General features: G+C 32.7%; 2 protein-coding genes and 1 long non-coding RNA gene across 13 annotated transcripts; 2 read left to right on the forward strand and 1 right to left on the reverse strand.

Annotated features, from left to right (window-relative positions):
- Window positions 1-420: 420 nt before the first annotated feature.
- Window positions 421-6,322, reverse strand: LOC108489531 (uncharacterized). 8 transcript variants are annotated; one of them, XR_008285392.1, is made up of 8 exons: window positions 5,816-6,281; window positions 5,287-5,641; window positions 4,892-4,968; window positions 1,890-2,006; window positions 1,765-1,790; window positions 1,301-1,386; window positions 735-1,173; window positions 421-635 (listed from the first exon to the last, which is right to left on the reverse strand). It is a non-coding gene; the product is annotated as an uncharacterized LOC108489531 (long non-coding RNA). The 8 variants fall into 8 exon arrangements; XR_008285391.1 differs by having other exon boundaries at window positions 4,892-4,952; window positions 5,287-5,380; window positions 5,492-6,251; XR_008285390.1 differs by having other exon boundaries at window positions 5,287-5,380; window positions 5,492-6,251.
- A 5,204-nt stretch (window positions 6,323-11,526) lies between these two features.
- LOC108469223 (uncharacterized) lies at window positions 11,527-15,102 on the forward strand. 4 transcript variants are annotated; one of them, XR_008285511.1, is made up of 10 exons: window positions 11,528-11,849; window positions 11,933-12,021; window positions 12,117-12,215; window positions 12,621-12,725; window positions 12,903-13,007; window positions 13,205-13,343; window positions 13,665-13,777; window positions 13,863-13,919; window positions 14,084-14,277; window positions 14,762-15,102. XR_008285511.1 is itself a non-coding variant. In XM_053030437.1 (9 exons), exons 1-8 carry the CDS (start codon window positions 11,678-11,680, stop codon window positions 13,879-13,881), a joined length of 837 nt encoding a protein of 278 aa, XP_052886397.1. In that variant the 5' UTR covers window positions 11,527-11,677; the 3' UTR covers window positions 13,882-13,919; window positions 14,084-14,500. The 4 variants fall into 4 exon arrangements, 2 of the variants coding, with proteins under 2 accessions (XP_052886397.1, XP_017625613.1); XR_001869059.2 differs by having other exon boundaries at window positions 11,529-11,849; window positions 14,744-15,102; XM_053030437.1 differs by lacking the exon at window positions 14,762-15,102 and having other exon boundaries at window positions 11,527-11,849; window positions 13,867-13,919; window positions 14,084-14,500.
- A 2,059-nt stretch (window positions 15,103-17,161) lies between these two features.
- On the forward strand, window positions 17,162-18,150 carry LOC108487355 (CLAVATA3/ESR (CLE)-related protein 25). Its single transcript, XM_017791676.2, has 2 exons — window positions 17,162-17,570; window positions 17,944-18,150. The coding sequence occupies exons 1-2, from the start codon at window positions 17,290-17,292 to the stop codon at window positions 17,981-17,983; spliced, it is 321 nt and encodes a 106-aa protein (XP_017647165.1). The 5' UTR covers window positions 17,162-17,289; the 3' UTR covers window positions 17,984-18,150.
- Window positions 18,151-18,430: the final 280 nt, after the last annotated feature.

The raw sequence follows: 18,430 nt of genomic DNA on the forward strand, positions 1-18,430 counted from the left end.
TTGAATGGAATAGATATTGTAATAGCATAAGGAAAAAGACTTAAATGATCAAAATACCCTTATCATAATTTCTTTTTAAGTAAATGATTATTTTATTATTATTAGATTTTAATAGGATTATTATTAAATTGTATATAAATAATAAATAATTTAATTATATTTTAATATAATTATTATTAAATACAATTTAATAACAATAAAATATATAATTTAATAACACTCTTAATATAATTATTATTAAAATATGAATTAATAATAATATATAATATATAATATTAGAAATATAATATACAACCTACTTTATTTTTTTTTAACTACAATGCATATCTAATGTGCTAGAATATTATTAGCGAAACCAATAATTTAATTATCCTCTAAACTAAAAAAGCAAAAGATTAAAAGTAATAAATAACTTGAGAGTTATATTTTATATCCAAACATAATTTCATACATTAACAAAAGTTACATGATATCATTAACTTATACGTCATAATCTATATGTTAAATTTTACAGCATCAAAAAGTTACATAGGAAGCCAGCTAGTGAAGTTAAGTGATATTTCAAAAGCTGGATTGCCTCCCTTATGCCATGATCGTGCAACTCGAACAACATTTCTTCTTCTATCTCGGTGTTCCTGAAAAATACAATAGAGAAAACGATAATAGAGAGTGAGAGCGAATGAAAGAACCAACAAGGTTCTTCTGCAAACATGGTCGAAGAATAAGAAGCTAACCGAGTTTCAAAACTCTTTTGATTGGATTCTTCATCTGCTTGGTGAGCCTTTTCTTGAAAAAATTGTCTATGCCACACCAAAATCCTTCATTGGAGTCATTTAACTTGTATATTAATACCCAATTACCTAACACTGAATGCCTATCGAAACTCGTATTTTTAAGTTTAAATTAAAAAAAACAAAGCTCCTACAGCCAGATACGCATTGCTAACAAAGTTGAACAACTGACATCAAAGCTTAACTTTGGAAAAACTTCCTTTCACTCGGTTTACTACTCTTTATCTACTTCATCCGTAAGTTCCCAGGAAAAATAGGTTAATTTAACTTGTATCTCGATCCTTTTGGAAGCAAAGAGTATCTACGAACTACACATATATGTTATCTATTCGAGAATTTTGTTTGCTTGATCTTGATCCCCTTTAGCAAAAACATCAACAACCTGACAAAGAACATATAGAAGTTAAGAATATAAAAGAGATAGATATTGTATAAACAACATCGGACATTTGAGAAAAATGGCATTGTGCAAATACAAAGGACTGACATTTTGAAAACTCAAGACTTACAGCTTTATAATATTCTTTCATTGTAGCTCTATATTCCTTCACGGCTCTTTGAAAAAATTGGAAACTATCTTTTTCTTCTTCTTCATCTTCATATGCAAGTAAACATCGAAACAAGGTAAACTAAAATTCATATATAAAGTAAACATCGACCGGTCAAGAAGCTTCTCCATGCTCTTATAAGTCAAGAGAGAGGAAAGGAATATCCATCAGTTCTAACAAGTTCAAACATACCATAGTAAATAGAGAAATGTCATTCACAACCGTTAAGAAAACCTTCAGGATTATCATATTTTGCAATGTAAACCACCATTAAAACGCTAATGAACAATAATAAAATAACAATAGAAACTTAATTTTCCCAAATAATGCACGATAAATTGCACTGACAAAGCTTAGTAATTGCATATCTGTTTAATACGAACTTAAGGTCCTCTAAAACGAGGACATTATTCATAGTTCTATACCTTTTGCATGTTACATCCACATCTATCTGCATATTAAAAAATAAAACTTGATTAGCAGTTAAACAAATGTAATATTGACTTAAAATTCAATTAACAATGATATATGATTTCGTATGAAGGTTTACTGAGAACTTCTTGAATCGCATCACTTTCTAATTGAAATTCCTCTCCCAGCATTTTGAAAAGAAAATATTCCATATCCTTGTACATATGGTCCTCGTTCCAACTACTGGATTTGAATTCTTCACCCCAAAACAAAGACAGATTTCATGAGTGTTAAAAAAGTATCTGCATATTCCACTTGCATAAAGTTACAACTATTAATGTATTTATACAAATCAAGCATAATTAATTCATAATAGAAAAAAAACTAACTATACTAATTGTTTCAACAGCCTATAACTTTTTCTACACTCCCCCTCAAGCTGGAGGTGTAACAACATTTTTTAACCCCAACTTGGAAATCAAAACTATGCTGTTGTGATCCTAAGGCCTTCATCATAACAACTGCCAGTTGATCTGTTGTTGAAACGTATTCAGTAGCTATAAGCCCTTCTTGTATCTTTTCTCTTACAAAATGGCAATCGATCTCTATGTGCTTAGTTCTCTCATGATATACCGGGTTTGCTGCTATTTGAAGGGCTGCTTTGTTGTCACAAAACAGTCTCACTGGTTCAGTTACACCTATCTCCAGTTCTTTGAATAAGCCTGAAATCCAAACCAGTTCTAATGTAACAGTTGCCATACTTCGATATTCTACTTCAGCAGAAGATTTAGACACAGCACACTATTCCTTCGATTTCCAGGAGATGAGTGAGTCTCCTAACTGTACACAGAAACTTGAAACTGATCTTCTTGACATTAGACAAGAGGCCCAATCTGAATCACAATATGCTACCAACTGGTGTTTATTAATGGCCTTCAAGAAAATTCCAAGCCCTAGTTTTCTCTTTATATATCTCACTACTCTCATCGCTGCTTCCATATGTGACTGTTTTGGATTTTACATGAACTGACTAAGATGAGTGACAGCAAAGGTGATGTCTGGCCTTGTATGGGTTAAATAGATCAATTTTCCAATGAGTCTCAGATAAACTGTTTTATCTTCTATCAACTTATCTTCTTGATGCTGCTAAATTACTTCATCAAATTCTGCCATTGTTAATTTTAGATTCTGCTCAAGTGGTGTAAGAGCAACATTCGCTTCACTTAAACTAGTATCTTAGACGAGTTCTTGTGCATACTTCAGCTGATTGAACAAAATTCTCTCCTAAGACCTTAAAACTTCAATACCAAGAAAGTATCTTAATTCTCCTAAATCCTTCATCTTAAAATTTCGGTTCAGAATCCCTTTCAAGTCAGTAATCATATCCATGTTATTTCCAGTTATAAGAAGATTGTCAACATACACTAGTATAATAACCATCTTGTCCTCTTTTTTTTTTGGTGAAAAGAGAATAGTCATGCTTACTTTGCTCAAAACCAGCCAACTTAAGAGCTTCAGTAAGCTTGGCATTCCACTGCTTAGATGCCTGCTTCAACCCATACAATGATTTCTGCAGCCGACATACCATATGCTCTACTTGGCTGCGAAAACCCTCAGGCAAAGTTATAACGACCTCTTCATAAAGGTCACCTTAAAGAAATGCATTGGATACATCTATTTGATAAAGGGGCCAGCTAGAAGAAGTAGAAGGAGCTAAAATGGTTCGAACAGTGACCATTTTAGCAACAGGGGAAAAAATGTCCAAATAATCAATCCCCGCTTTTTGACTGTACCCTTTAGCAACCAAACGAGCTTTATATCTTTCTATTTCACCAGAAGCTCGAAGTTTAACCTTGTATACCTATTTACAGCCTATAGGAACCTTCCCCGAAGGCAAAGGTACAACAGTCCATGTATGATTAGATTTTAAGGCCTGAATTTCCTCTTGCATGGCTTGAATCCAATGGGGAGACTTTCGAGCCTCAGAATAGAAAAGAGGCTCAGTAATGTTTACAAGAGAAGAAACAAAGGCGTGAGTATTAAAAGGTGAACGAGAAGAAGAAGTAGAAGAGGGAGAAGAAGCACCTGCAGATGAAAAAGATTGGTAGGGATGAACAAAACCTCTTAACCAAGAAGGAGGCTTAATAGTTCTGCTAGACCGCCTGGGCTCAACAATGGGTAGATAAGGAGAAATTGGAGGTTGAGATGTACTTACTGAAGCTGAAACAGAATACGGGATATTGAAGGGAGTATCTAGAGGAAGATTTATTGGAGAAGAAGGAACAGATGTGGGAGGAGGAATGAGTAGAAAATCCGAATATGATATTTTCTAGAGTAGGGGGAGATAAAACAGGAAACTCGTAAGAAGTAGACAGAAAAAGAAAGACATCTTCAACAAATTTGACATTTCTGCTGACAAAAAACTTTTTAGACTCCAAACAAAACAAAATATAACCCCTTTGAGAAGAAAAATATCCCATAAAAATCGAAGGAAGTGATTTGGGAGAAAACTTATCAGAATAGTAGGGTTTGACTATAAAACAAAGACACTAAAAAACACGAAAATAAGAAAAATCTAGAGGTTTGTTATAGAACAGTTCAAATGGCATTTGCCAAGCTAAAACAGAGGAAGGGAGCCTATTTATGATGTAACAAGCAGCTAAAATATAGTTACCCCAAAATTTTATTAGAACATTCGACTGAAAGTGCAAAGCATGGGCAATTTCTAAGAGATACTTATTTAAGAGCTAAAATAATATCATATTTAAGTTTCAATAAGTACACCCAGGTCATTTGAGTGTGATTAACAACAATGGTTAAGAAAAAACGATGACCACAATGGGTGGACACCCTATAAGGTTCCCAAACATCAAGATATATCAAACTAAATGGAGTCTCTGCCTTAGAAGTACTAATAGGAAAAGACAGTTTAGACAGTCTAGCCAGGGGACATACTGATCAAGTGAAGTCTTCATTAATTGTCAAATTATCAAAGAAAGACAAACGATGTAATTTGAGCATAGGCACATGCCCTAAATGTACATGCCATAAGGGAATTTTAGTTGTAGTAGAAGTCATACAAGAAACAGAAGCATGAAAAAATGGGTTGGACAAAGAGGAAAGAGAACCAGGTGACCTAACCAGGGCTGAAGAATGCTCAAACAAGTAAAGGCCATGCAGGTGTCTACCAATCTCCTTCATCCTGCCATTAGAGAGATCTTGTAGAAGACAAAAATTAGGGTAAAAAACAACTGCACAATGCAAATCGTGAGCCAATTTGGAAACAGAAATAAGATTATAGTGAAAGATAGGTACACAAAGAACATCAGTAAGGGTAATATTAGGAGATAAAGCAAAAGAGCTAGAATAAGTGATAAGAGAGTGTATACCATTGGAAAGCTGAACAAAACGAGAGTTAGGAGGGTAAGCAATAGGCAAATTTAAACTTTTTGAATCAAATCATATATGATTAGTTGCACCAGTGTCCAAAATCCAGGAAAAATTACGATCAACTGAAAAAGGAGTAGAAGGTATACCTGCACAATTCACAGCAGGTGCAACAGTAACTTGACTCTTATTCAGCAAGTCCAGGATCTGTGAATACTATTGAGGAGTGAAGGTAGTGACACTCTGAGGATTAAGTGAAGAGTCATCAGAGGAAACAGCAAGAGCATCCGGAGAAGCCTTCTTCCAATTGAACTTAAAATCAGGCAAAATCACAGGTACCAGTGAATTTCTTACGGCTGCCAAATGCAGTGGAAGATAAAGCCACAGGATCGGAAACATGCGACAAAACAGAAGAAAAACTCCTCTAAGCTTCTTCTTGAACAATCATAGAGTATGCCTGATTTATCGAGGGTAAAGGCTGCATCAAGAGAATCTGGCTTCGAACTGCAGCATAGGTCTCATTTAGACCCATCAAAAATTGGAATAATCACTGTTGATGAATGTGACTCGAATTTTGATGGGCAACCTCGCATGCACAATCGGAAAAAGAGACAAGAGCAGTGTATTCATCCCAAAGCAACTTTAATTGCGTGAAATAAGAGGAAACAGTAGCATCACCTTGAGTAAGATGCGCAATTGATCGATGGAGAAATAAAATACGGGAACCGTCTACTTTGCTTAATCGATCCTTGAGATCTTTCCAAACCACCGCAGAATCAGAAGCAAAGACGAGCCCCGCAGACAAATCTGAACTAACAGTGTTGAGAAGCCAGGAAAGCACGAAGGCATTACACTAATCCCATTGAGCATGCAGAGATTCAAGATAAGCCGAACGCAGGCAAACACCATCAACGAAGCCGAGTTTGTTCTTTACAGGTAAAGCAATTTGAAGCGAACAACTCCAGACAGTATAATTTTCAACACCGGTCAAACGATGAGAAACAATGATCATTCTTGGTGTATCGGAAGGATGAAGGAACAAATGATGATGAAAATCACTATCATCAATGGAAAAGCTAGCAAAGAAGCATGATAATATAAAAATTTAGAGAAAAATAAAGATTTGTGCCCTAGACAAAGCACGAGCAATCAAAACGGTACTAGCCCAAGAAGAAGAAAAAAACGAGGCCCAAACCACTTAGAGAAAAAATGGCTCAAATGATACCATGTTAAAAAAGTATCTGCATATTCCACTTGCATAAAGTTACAACTATTAATGTATTTATACAACTCAAGCATAACTAATTCATAACAGAAAAAAACCAACTATACTAACTGTTTCAATAGCCTATAACTCTTTCTACAATAAGCCCCTTTCTTAGAACCAGTTTCGCCTTTTACTTTGGAGATCTTAAATCTTCATTTGCTTGACAAGAACTCTGAAAACTATTACAACAAGATGATTCCATAGGTTCATACTTTTTCCCATTGCCACTACACTCATCAGTAGCGGCTGAAACTAGTTGATCTGCTGTAAAAACATCACATGCTTGTGAATACTTTTTTGAACTTTTAACATAACTTGATCCCGAAGTTTCATCATTTTTCACCTTGTTGTTAGATTGATCAATGGAAACTAACGGAGGGATCCCTTGTATTTCACATGAAATTAAACCAGCCAAATATGGATTCCGGTCGACCTCACAGTAAGCACAAGTGATGTCATTAAGAGAAAAAAATAGATTCGAAAGCATCGAGCAAATTTTTTAATGCCTTCTCCTAATTATTTTACAATCCATTCAAGTTAGAAACCTCAATTTACTAGAAATAAGAAAGGATTCAATGACAAAATTTATATATTTAAACAAAGAATGTCCTCCATGATCAACATTAGAACATTATTGAAAAGAACATGGACTTGCAACATACATGAATTACCAAAATCTCCAGAAGAGTAAAATCAAAACATAGAAAAGAGATAAAAAAAAAGAAGAAGAAACAAATTACCTTTTTGCTTAAGTTAATAGTAAAAGAAAGTTAAAATTTCAATTGAGAAAGAAATTTTAGAAATCCAAATCAAACCCAAGCATCAAATACTCATATTTTTCAATTTTCAAGTTCTTGAATTTTACTTATGGAAATTGATGTTTATCTAAAGACGAATTCAACATTCTGAGCTTTCCTTTCCCTCAATTTGATAGAAAGATGAAAAGTGAAAGTTTGGAAGAAAATGGTGAAAAACTTGTAAATTTGTGGTTTTTGATGAGTATGCTGGTAAGAAAAAAAAGTTTTAAGTCGTTCATTGAAATGGTTTACTGCTGAATGGTTATTCAACATTTTCAACGAATAGCGAGGGAATGAAGATTAGGTATTCTGTGATATGAATTGAACCAAACAATGGAATGGTGATCCCTTAGAATATAGACGTAATTGCATAGCAATTCCCTTGAACCAAACATACTGCCTATTTATGTTTTCTTTTTAGTGGGAGGATGAAATGTGGGGGCTATATGTCATTGTCTGTCCTTGGCCACACGGGGTCTCTCCTTTCATCTCAATCATTTGTTTTTTTATTTTTATTTTATATTCACAAGTGTCCTCATCTGTTTTACAATTTGAGTATGGTCTTATTTGGGTTAAGGATGGTAATCAAGTGAATTATTTCTAACAATATCAACTCTTAGTTAAGGAAAGGAAATTTCTCTAATAGAGGAAGATGAAGGGTCAACTGCTAATGTCAATTCAAAACCCATAACCATCGCACACAATACATCCCATGGAGGTCTATCATTGACATGGGGATTATTTGTCCCATAAGAACTGACCCGATTCAAAGAACTATTGGAGAAGCCTGTCAGATTGAAGCTTAGATGACCCAATGATGAAGATATGACAATATAAGCTACCTTGGTAAATATGGGAACTAATCTTAGAAGATTGAGGGGAATCATATCTTGTAAGATTATATTTTATTTAATTGTATAATCTTGTAAATTCCTAGATTTAAAGTATAGGCTAATCTCTTCCGTCAATATAACTTGATCTAGACTGTCAGTTTTGGGGGAGCTCCACTATAAACAAAGAGCCTTCCATTCACTTGTAACTCACTTCATTCATCCATTGTATCTTGTGTTTTTAAGAGTAATAGAATTCTTTGAGAGCATTTACTCAAACACCTCTTGTGCATTTTTTTGTAGCTTTTTGTTCTTTTGTGCCTTCTTTTGGTTAAGTTGTTTTCGCTATATAAGTTAGTGCCTTGGAGGAATTCTTTGAGAACCCTCAATTGTTTGGTGGTTAAGCTGACTTAAGAATGTTTGCAAGAAAGGACCGTCTAAGGCCGCACGGAACACGAGACTAAAGTTCTAGCCATGTGACACTAAAAGGTTGATGGGGTGGTCATATTTTGTCCCATTTTCTATTTTTTTTAACACATTTAAAATTAAGACCAAGCCAAATTATCAAAGTTGAAGTCAAATTATATAGAATGTGTGGTCCACGTTTATTTTCGAAGTTAAAAACACATCCAACAGCTCATATTCAACCCAAACATATATTTTCTCATCAAAATAATATTTTCATCAAAATTTTCATACAAAATGATCAAAATCTCCTTATGTGAAAAATTTATTGTTTTGCCCATTTTTACTGTTTATTACACTTTCATCATAACACATTGACACTTATCAAACTCAAACTTCATAAATCAAATTTATACTCTAATATATTTCCAGGGGTGGCAAAAAATTACACTTATTCCCTTTCAGGGTAAAAATAGAAAATTTATAATTTGATCCTTATAATTTTCCATCTTTCTAATTTAGTCCCAAAAATGATCTCTATCATACTAATACATATTTGAGTCATTCTAATATAAAATAATCATTAATAACTTGTATTTCTTCAATTTGATCAAATTGAATTTTAGTCTTCCAACTTTTTAAACTTTACTATTGGGTCATTTTTCCACATTTCGACATTCACCATTTTCTACATTGATTTCCATCTCAATTTCAATTTAATTCCTTATAGATTTTATTTGTCTGCCATATTTCTAATTCTCTTCAAAATTTATTAAATATGATGTAACAACCCATTTTCAATAGTACCGGAAACAGTGGCTTTGAAACCACAATTTTGACAAAAGAGTCAAAATTTATTATTTATTATTTATTTAATATTTATGAGTATTTATTAGAGTTGTATTAAAATTTGGTTAAGAAATTTTAACGTTTAAATAGTTAATTAAGTGAAAAAGACTAAATTGTAAAAGTTTCAAAGTAAGTTACTATTAGTTAAAGGCGGCAAATGGCTAGGGAAGGATAAATAATTTGACCTAAATGGTAAATGTACCATTTAGTATTATAGTGGACGATTTTGGTGGCTAATTGCATGAAATTTGATTAGATTTTAAAGGACAAAATGGTAATTAAATAAATTAATAACATAAACAAAACTAAAACAAATGTTGTCATCTTTTTCTTTGAGAAAATTCATAGCTGAAATCACCATTGGAGGGCATTTGGGGTTCAACCAAGCTTCTTCCTTGCCTGCATTTGTTCTTGAGGTCCATTTTTAGTGATTTTTACGTTTTTGTTATCGTTTTAGCTTAATCTAGCTAATTCGGGGGTCAATTCATAATAATGTTAAAATTTTAGGGACTTACCATAAATGAATTGGGTGTGTTTGTGAACTTAGTTGATAGAATATTAAACTTGGTTGATAAATAAGTTTAATTTGTTAAGTGATTTTAGGTAATTTTAATATTTAGGGATTAAATTGTTTAAATTGTTGTGAAATGATGAAAAATATAGGTTGTAATGGGTCCCTAGGAAATTCGACTAGCATGAATGAAGAATAAAAGTGGCTAAATTGCAAGTTTCATATTTAGGGACTAAATTGCATAATGGTTAAAATGTTGAGGGTAATTTTATAAATTCACATTGATAAGGGTTATAAGTTTGAGTTAATGTTTTAAGTTACTTGAATGGTTTAATTGAATGAAAATTATTATCTAGATCAAGAAACGAACCAATCGGATTTAAATCGAGAAAAAGCTAAAGTTTTGGACTAGTTGCCGATTTTGTTGTTGGAATCGTTTTTGGTAAAGGTAAGTTTGTAAGTTAATTTAGTAGTTAATTGATTGATGTTTTGTAATTTAATGCTCATCTATATATGATTGGTTCATCAAATTCCTTGGATCGAGAAATGAGAAAGACCATGATTGAAAGATATCATGGCATTTTACCCGAAATGAGAAAGACCATAGTTGAAAGATACTATGACATTAAATCAAAATGAATAAGACTATAGTTGAAAGATACTATGGCACTAAACTAGAAATGTGTAAGACCATAGTTGAAAGATACTATGGCATTAAATCCGATACGAATAAGACAATAGTTGAAATATACTATGGCATTACATTGATAATGATCAAAACCATAGTTGAAAGATACTGTGGCACTACTTCGGAAATGCATAAGACCATGGTTAGAAGATATCATTGCATCCTTTGGAACAATAAATTATTCAGAAAGGTACACTATTAGAGTAAATACTTCATTGAACTATCGAGGTTTGCTGTACAAAAATGAATAAAATGAACATATAGATGCTTTATGACTCAATGCATGATTAAGTTAAATAATCTTGACTTAGCAAATTATGTTATATTCTATACGAGCTTACTAAGCATAATTTACTTACGTTGTCTGTATTTTTTTCTTGTAGATCTTGAAAAGCTTTGATAGTTGGAAGATAGAGTCGGAGCATACACATTATCCGTTCATCATCTTGATAGATGTTTTGATCTTTTGATATTGTGCCCGCGTCTAAACCTGGTGGGTTATCTGAAAAGATGGAAAATAAAAGGAAGTGAGCTATGAAACTATAATCAGGGCAACCGTTTAACACACATAATCGCATCACATATAAAAATTCGCAATAACAAATTCAGAATATTTGGATTAATAGATAAACATCATACACATAAATATATGCATACATATATATACCATCTCAGAAATCTCAGACAGTTTGCACATACTTTTGTGAATGCAACATAGTTTCAGATTTAACAGAAAAGATCCTACCCCAACAATGAACGAGCTATGAGATAGATTCTTTCAGTTTTAGACTAAAATGATTATTTATTACATAAAATTTTTAGAGTTTATACCTCATTTAAAATTAAATTAAAAGTTCGAGGATTAAAATGATAAATAATTTAATGAATAACAACAACATGGATTTAACTTTAGTTACATGGAAAATTAAAATTTAAAAGAAAAATGGCATGTTAATTTTCGATAGAATTTTTTTATAGTTACCCTTTATTTTGATTATTAGCCACATACTCAGAATATTTCTTTTATCTAATTTTTCAAAAAAAGAAAAAAAACAGAAAATTCTAAAAATTGCCAAAGCTTGCTAATTTCCACAATACCCGGGAGAAAAAAAAAAAAGGTAAACCTTGCTTATCCCCATGGAACCCATGGTCAGTGACTATTGAAACTGAAACCTCAAAGCACCAGAAAGGAAATGGCTGTTTCATCCTCTGTAATTCTCTCTCCATTAAACTTCAACTTCATCACTAACAACAAAGACATCAACAAAAACCTCTCTTTTCTATCTGCAAATCCTCTTATCTTCAACATCTCCTCCAAACCCACCAACATCAATAAGGGCTCCTCCATTGTCCTCTGTTCTTACAGTTAAAAGAAACCCAAATTTTCTTTTATGCTCTTCCTTTTAACAAATAAACTTGACTTACTCTTGGTTGTTTTATTTATGCAGAATCTGGAAGTGGTTTGACAGCTGAAGACAAGAGAGTTTTGCGTGAAAGATATGGTTTTGATCCCAATGAGTACATCTCTGAGACAAAGGTCGGTTTTTTTTTTTCCCTTTGTTTTCAATTGGGTTGTTTAATAATTGATTAATTTTTGTAAAGATTTTTATTATTTTTAATTGGGTATTATAGAATGAAAGGATAAAGGAAGGGAAAAAGCAAGGAAAAGGAAAGGAAGTAGTAGCAGAGGAGGAAGCTAAGGTCCCTAGAACCACTCATAAGTTGCTTCAGGTACCAATTTCATGCCATTGTTCTAATCATGATTTGATTTGGGTTTGGATTTTTATGTAAAGGATGAAAACACTGATTTTAGACGTTATTCTACTCTTGCAAAACTTTAATCTCTTTCTTTGACACAAAGGCATTACACAAATGGTTGTATATGTTGGTGATTTGATGCTGTTTGAGACACTGAACATCTGATTAGAATTTAGAATCAATTTGACTGTCACCATTTGAGGAGCAGTCAAAGTCTTAATGGTTCTATAGGATTTCTTATGGAATTTGAATGTGAAAATGGTGTTCCAGTTGAAGCTAGTTTTATAGGCTCGATATGTTTATATAATTGTTTGCTTGTCCATTTTAGCTGGACTAATCCTAGATAGTTAATTCAAACAAGCATATTAAACGTTGTAGGTTCTCGGAGGAAAGGCCAAAAGAAAGAAGTTGCTCTCACCTAAAGGCATGGATGTTAGACCAATGATGGAAGTTGTAAAAGGTGCTGCCTTTGATATACTGCAGGTTGTATATCTTATTTTTAATTTCCTAAATCCTATTCATTTGCTTCTATAAATAGCTTAAGTTGTTCAGATGCATTTTCTTCTGTTGATGCTTTATGATGATTGTAGATTAGATTTTATGGAATTTTAAGGTTTTCCCTGATATTTTGAAAGAATGATTTATTCTAGTGTAATTTAGGCAGCTGATGGCTGTCCTGCCTCTTTACGCCCGGGTTGCTGGTTAGACCTTTACAGTGGTACAGGCTCTGTCGGTATTGAAGCTATCAGCCGAGGATGTTCTGAGGTGCAATTTTTGACTTGTTACACTTTATCTTGTTCTATTGTTAGCATTGAATATTTTTAAGCTGAGAAAGCCTGAAAAAGACTTCGAATGTAATTTGACATTTTTGTCTAGACTTAAGAATATGCTACAGTAAGTAATATTTTTCATTTTTATGATGTTTATTTTCTTAATATGAAGCTTCATTTGTGATTTTATAGGCGCATTTTGTTGAGATGGATCCTTGGGTTGTTTCAAATGTTCTGCGACCAAACCTGGAATGGACTGGATTTCTTGATGCCTCAGTTATACATCCTGTTCGTGTCGAAACTTTCTTAGAACAGGCAGACCGATTTGTAGGTATGTTTTATTCTTTTGATTTCTTATGATGAATTCTAGGTAATTAAAATTTCAATGTGGTTACTAATTTGCAAATCGAACTCTGTATGTAACTAAGAGGAGAGACATCCAAGAATTCGATTCTGCAGAACTCTGTATGTCAATGTAGAGACATAAAACCGATATATTTCAAATGAATGAATGCCAATTTTCTTGCAAAAGCTTGACACTGAAAGGACATATAAGTCAACTGTGTATTCGTGATAGTGTCTTATCTTTCTACTGGTTAATGGTTTCCTTTCGTTTCAGATGTTAGAAACTAACTTTTTGATTATTTTATAGGTAATGGACCATTTGATTACATTAGTGTAACACCTCCATACACACAAGTTGATTATGGAATGCTAATGTCTCAAATTTCGAAGTCACCTATTGTTGGAGAAGACACCTTTATTGTGAGTGGCAATTTGTTGTTTGTTCAAAGATCAGGTTTATATGAGTGCCATTTGCCTTGTTTCTCAACATATTTTCATGGTCTAGGTAGTGGAATATCCTTTGAGGACGGACATGCTGGATTCCTGTGGATGCCTTGTAAAGGTATTTCCATTAATTACTTGGTTGTTACTTTGCATTGAGCTTCCTGTAAGAAGTGGAAGTTAATGAACCTCCGGTCTGAGTTACTACAATTTTAGCATGCCAAGCAATTTAAGGGCAGCACATCAGCAAGTCTTATTGTACTTATTTGTTAATATAAAATGCAGATCAAGGATAGAAGATTTGGTCGGACACATTTAGCTATATATGGACCCAAATGGGCACAGAAGAAAAGAAAATCTGAAAAGACCCTTCAAAATACAACATAGAAAGTTTACCTACCAGTTTACTAGTCGAAGGTGGAATGTCTTTCAATTATCTCCAAGTTTTGCCATCATCAAGATAGATCTGAGTGTTCAAGGTAATTTTCTGTATAACCAATGCCATCATTTGTGAAATGCGAGCATATGCATTTGAATCATTTGTATCGCTCTGCAGTTTCTGAAAGGGTTGTATGTTCAAATTGCTAATTTATCGCTTCAGTGGTATTGTCATCTTCGTTTACTGCTTGATCAGTGTGAGTCAAATCCCATGTATATAAATCAAAGTTGATCATATATATAAATCTTGCAGTTTGAAGTTGATTCGGTGCTGCTTGTTGCTTTGATTGCCCAGTTTTATACGTATTTTGCACATGTCCTTGTAGATGCTCTTATACTATGTTACTCGGGTTTAGGTGGGAGTGTTGGACCATACCTATGTCCAACACAGGTGTGAGGGTCCTTAGAGGATCATGTCTCCATGCTCCTTTTTTCCATTTTTTATGCATCAGAACGGATATTTCAAAAAAGAAATGAAGAAAGTGATTAAATGGTTCCTCATTGCAGTTTTCCATTAAAAAGCAGATTCAAAGCATCTCAACTTACCCTACATGTTGTACTTTTCAATGCTGAGGAGCTTTGGTTAAAGCACATATTATTTTTGAACCTAGAATCTGTTGGTCTCTCCAGCATGGATCCCCATAAAGGGAAGCCATTTTCTATTCAACAGGGAAAGTGTGGTCCACTATATTGCTCCCAGTTTTCATTTTGTCTGAAATATTTGTGTCCAACACGTCTTCGAGTGTAAGAATGTAAGTTATAACTTTTCAAGATGCATGAAAGAATTGAACATACCTGTATTAACTTATTATTTTATTCAATACTTGCACCCAGCTTGAAAATCATAGAAGGTGGTCTAATTCAAAGATGGTGTGTTCTTTCTTTACCTTTTATCTTTTTTAAAGGAAGATGATTATTTTGAAGGGGTAAGTATTTGCAACACAAGCATGCATTATGGAAATGAAAACATCGTAAAGGGAATAGTCTTATACAAGATAGATGTATTCACATAATCATTTTTGTGCCTACTGAAAATGACAGCATTGCCATTGATTGATGTTCCCTTTGACAAAAGTAACTAATGTGACTTTCAAAAATCCAATCTTCAAAGGGAAGTGCTAGTACTTGCATTACTTTGAATGTCATGCATTAGGAGCTATATTATTTTTTATATTTAATTTATTTTAAATATTTATGTTTGATATTATAGGAAAATATTTTTAAGGATTTTTAAATACATAAAAGAATTTGAGAATATGAAATATTGGTGTCAGACACATACTTGTACCTACCACTTACACATAACTAGGTTGTAATTAATCATTCTTATTAAAACCATTACATATAACTAAATAAAGTCATAAAAGAAAAAAAAGAAAAAAAAAAAAACAGTTTGAAGCAACATATGATAACCAATCAAGAGAATGTTTGTTTTTTTAGCAATGTGGATAACATAAAGTTTTGTGATAATTGGGCAATGGTGATTTTCAATATGACTGGCTTCCCTTTGCAACAAAGCAGGGAGCAGAATGTCCTTAATGGTCCAGATTTAGAATTAATAAAGCAAAATAAACTCTTCTTAATTCTTTAATTGCCTCTTTCTCTTCTTTCTTTACTCATTATACTATATTTTAGTGGGATTCTCAAGACCTTTATTATTTAAAAGCAATTTAAATACATTGCATTTGGAGGATAGTTTGTTGTTTGTAGTTTTTTTTAAATATTTGAATTTTATTTGAGATATTTTTGGAGATAGATTGAGTTTAAATATGAATTTAAATAATGAATTTAGATATTTGGATTTGAATCAATTAAGATATTTGATATTCTGAGGTTAATATTTGAATTTGCATTGCCTACATGTTAACTTTACTTTCAACATATAGTTATTACATTAGCATACATTATTCATGTCTAAGATATACGTTTTTCTTGTACAACTGAGAATCAAACACATGCTATTCCTGAAGAAATGAAGACCAGTTGATAGGCTACAACTTGAAATTTATCAAGAAACTACAACGTCCCCTAATTATTGTAATAATGATCATTAAAATAAGACTCAATCAACAATAAGATTTTCAACTTAATTAAAATTGAGATACTTAGAGAGTAAGGAAACCCTTCTAATACATTTAGTTACTTCTATAATCTTCTTTACTTAGATTCTTCTATTTTCTTTTGTTTTTCTATCTGGTTTTGAGAGCACTTCTTTTCTGATTTAATGGAAAAGCTCACACATGATAATAAGTCCCTTTCTCGCTCTCATTTTATATAATTTGGGTTAAATAACTATTAGCTCAAAATTTGATAATTCTTTTTATATTCAGCTTAAACTTTTTTTTTATTTAAATTAGGCTTTGAATTTGACAATTGTTCTTATATTGAACTTGATAGGCCTTGAACTTAGTAATTATTTCTCTACATTTGGGGTTTGACCTTTTCTTTTTCCAAGTTAACGCTTGAAAATCTTAAAGTTTAGGTTCTAATATAAGAACAATTCTCAAGTTCAAGTCCCAATATAAGAATAATTGTCAAATTTAATGACTAACTTGAAAAAAAAAATTCAAATCCCAATGTAGGAACAGTTGCCTAGTCCAGACACCAGTGTGGGAATAATTGCCAACTTTAAAGCCTAACTTGAATGAAAAAAAATTCAAACCCTAATTTTAGAATAGTTTCCAAATTTAGGCATCAAATATTTAACCAAGCATCCCTATCCTACACTCATATCCGAGAATTTGACAGTCCAAATACACAAAAGAATGAGAAAAAATTAAAATATGGAGTTGAGGGAGATATGAAGGCCCCCTCTGTCTGGCTTGTTTGTTGCATTAAAATCCACGAAAACAAAGCAAAGAAAGAGAGCTCCCATGGGCCCATTTCAATATAAAGCAATTATGGCAAGACAACGACCTTTTCTGTTTTTAATTCTCCAAAACAGACTGTTGCTTTCATCTTTTAAATATCACAAAAATTGCTTCTTAAACCATTTGCTGCCTTCTCACCCCTTCCCTTGAACCTCAACATGTTTGCTCTTAGTTCTGTATTCAATGGCTTCCAATTCTTTGTTCAAAACTTTTAAACACAATAGAAAGATTATGGGGAAGAGTGGTAAAGCTTTGAGGTGTTTCTTTGCAGTCGCCGTGCTTGTGGGAGTTGTTTGGTTATTGTTTGTTAGTATTGTAGCCAACCGAGCAACCGTCACGACGAAATCGACAACGGTTTCCTCGACTGAAGATTTGAAACATTGGGAATTTGTTGTCGACGATTTCCATTTTAATTATGTCAGCAAGAGAAGAGTTCCTAATGGACCTGATCCCATTCACAACAGGTATATGTTCTTGTCTCAAATAAGATGAACTACATATGTATGATTTTGGCACTCTTTTTTTCATTTTTCTTACATACCAATGTGAGACAGAGATTCTGTGTTTCATACTCCCAATCGAGTTCGAGTACACATATAGTTAGTAATCTAATCGTAGTTCAATTGACTCTTATAAAATGCATGAAAGCTGGTGATGGTGTGTTTTCTTTTAGAAAAGCTCCTTTAAACCAATCTTTCTCTTATTTTGATAGGGAAACAAAAATAAAAAAGACAGGGTGAAGCACGAAACATGCATTTGACAGTCCACTTTCATTTACAATCAATTTCAATTTTAGTATATACTTTGAAATTTTATGTTGAAATTTATATGTTTCAGGAGAGTATCAAAGTCTAGGCAACCACCAGGACGAGCCTAATTGTGAAAGGCCCAAGCTTTCTGCTGATGATCATCATTGTAGAAATTTGTTTGCATATGTGTTCCTTTTTACATGTTTTTCAATGAGAATTTCATAAACCATGTACTTCAAAATTTTCTGAAAAAAAATTCAATTTTCTTAGTGTTTTTTCTGTTTTGCTGCTAAAATTTGTCTTTGGGGTTTTGTAGAGTTCAAATGACAAAACTTTAAAGAAATAATTCCGAATTATGCTTATGGTCATGTAGGTAGTAAAAGTACCATGAAGATTTTTTTACTAAAAAGTTAGATTGTATTTTGTCCTCGCTACTAAAAAAATAATCTAGTCATTGTATGTTAAATCAGAGGATAAATTGATTTTTTTGTTAAAATTTTTATCTATTTTTACTGTTAAAAATTAGTCCCTGTATGTCATTCTAAGGTACACGTGACATGTCATGTATCACTATC

The sequence above is a fragment of the Gossypium arboreum genome, chromosome 7, assembly GCF_025698485.1.
Source record: "Gossypium arboreum isolate Shixiya-1 chromosome 7, ASM2569848v2, whole genome shotgun sequence".
Classification (NCBI taxonomy): domain Eukaryota; kingdom Viridiplantae; phylum Streptophyta; class Magnoliopsida; order Malvales; family Malvaceae; genus Gossypium; species Gossypium arboreum.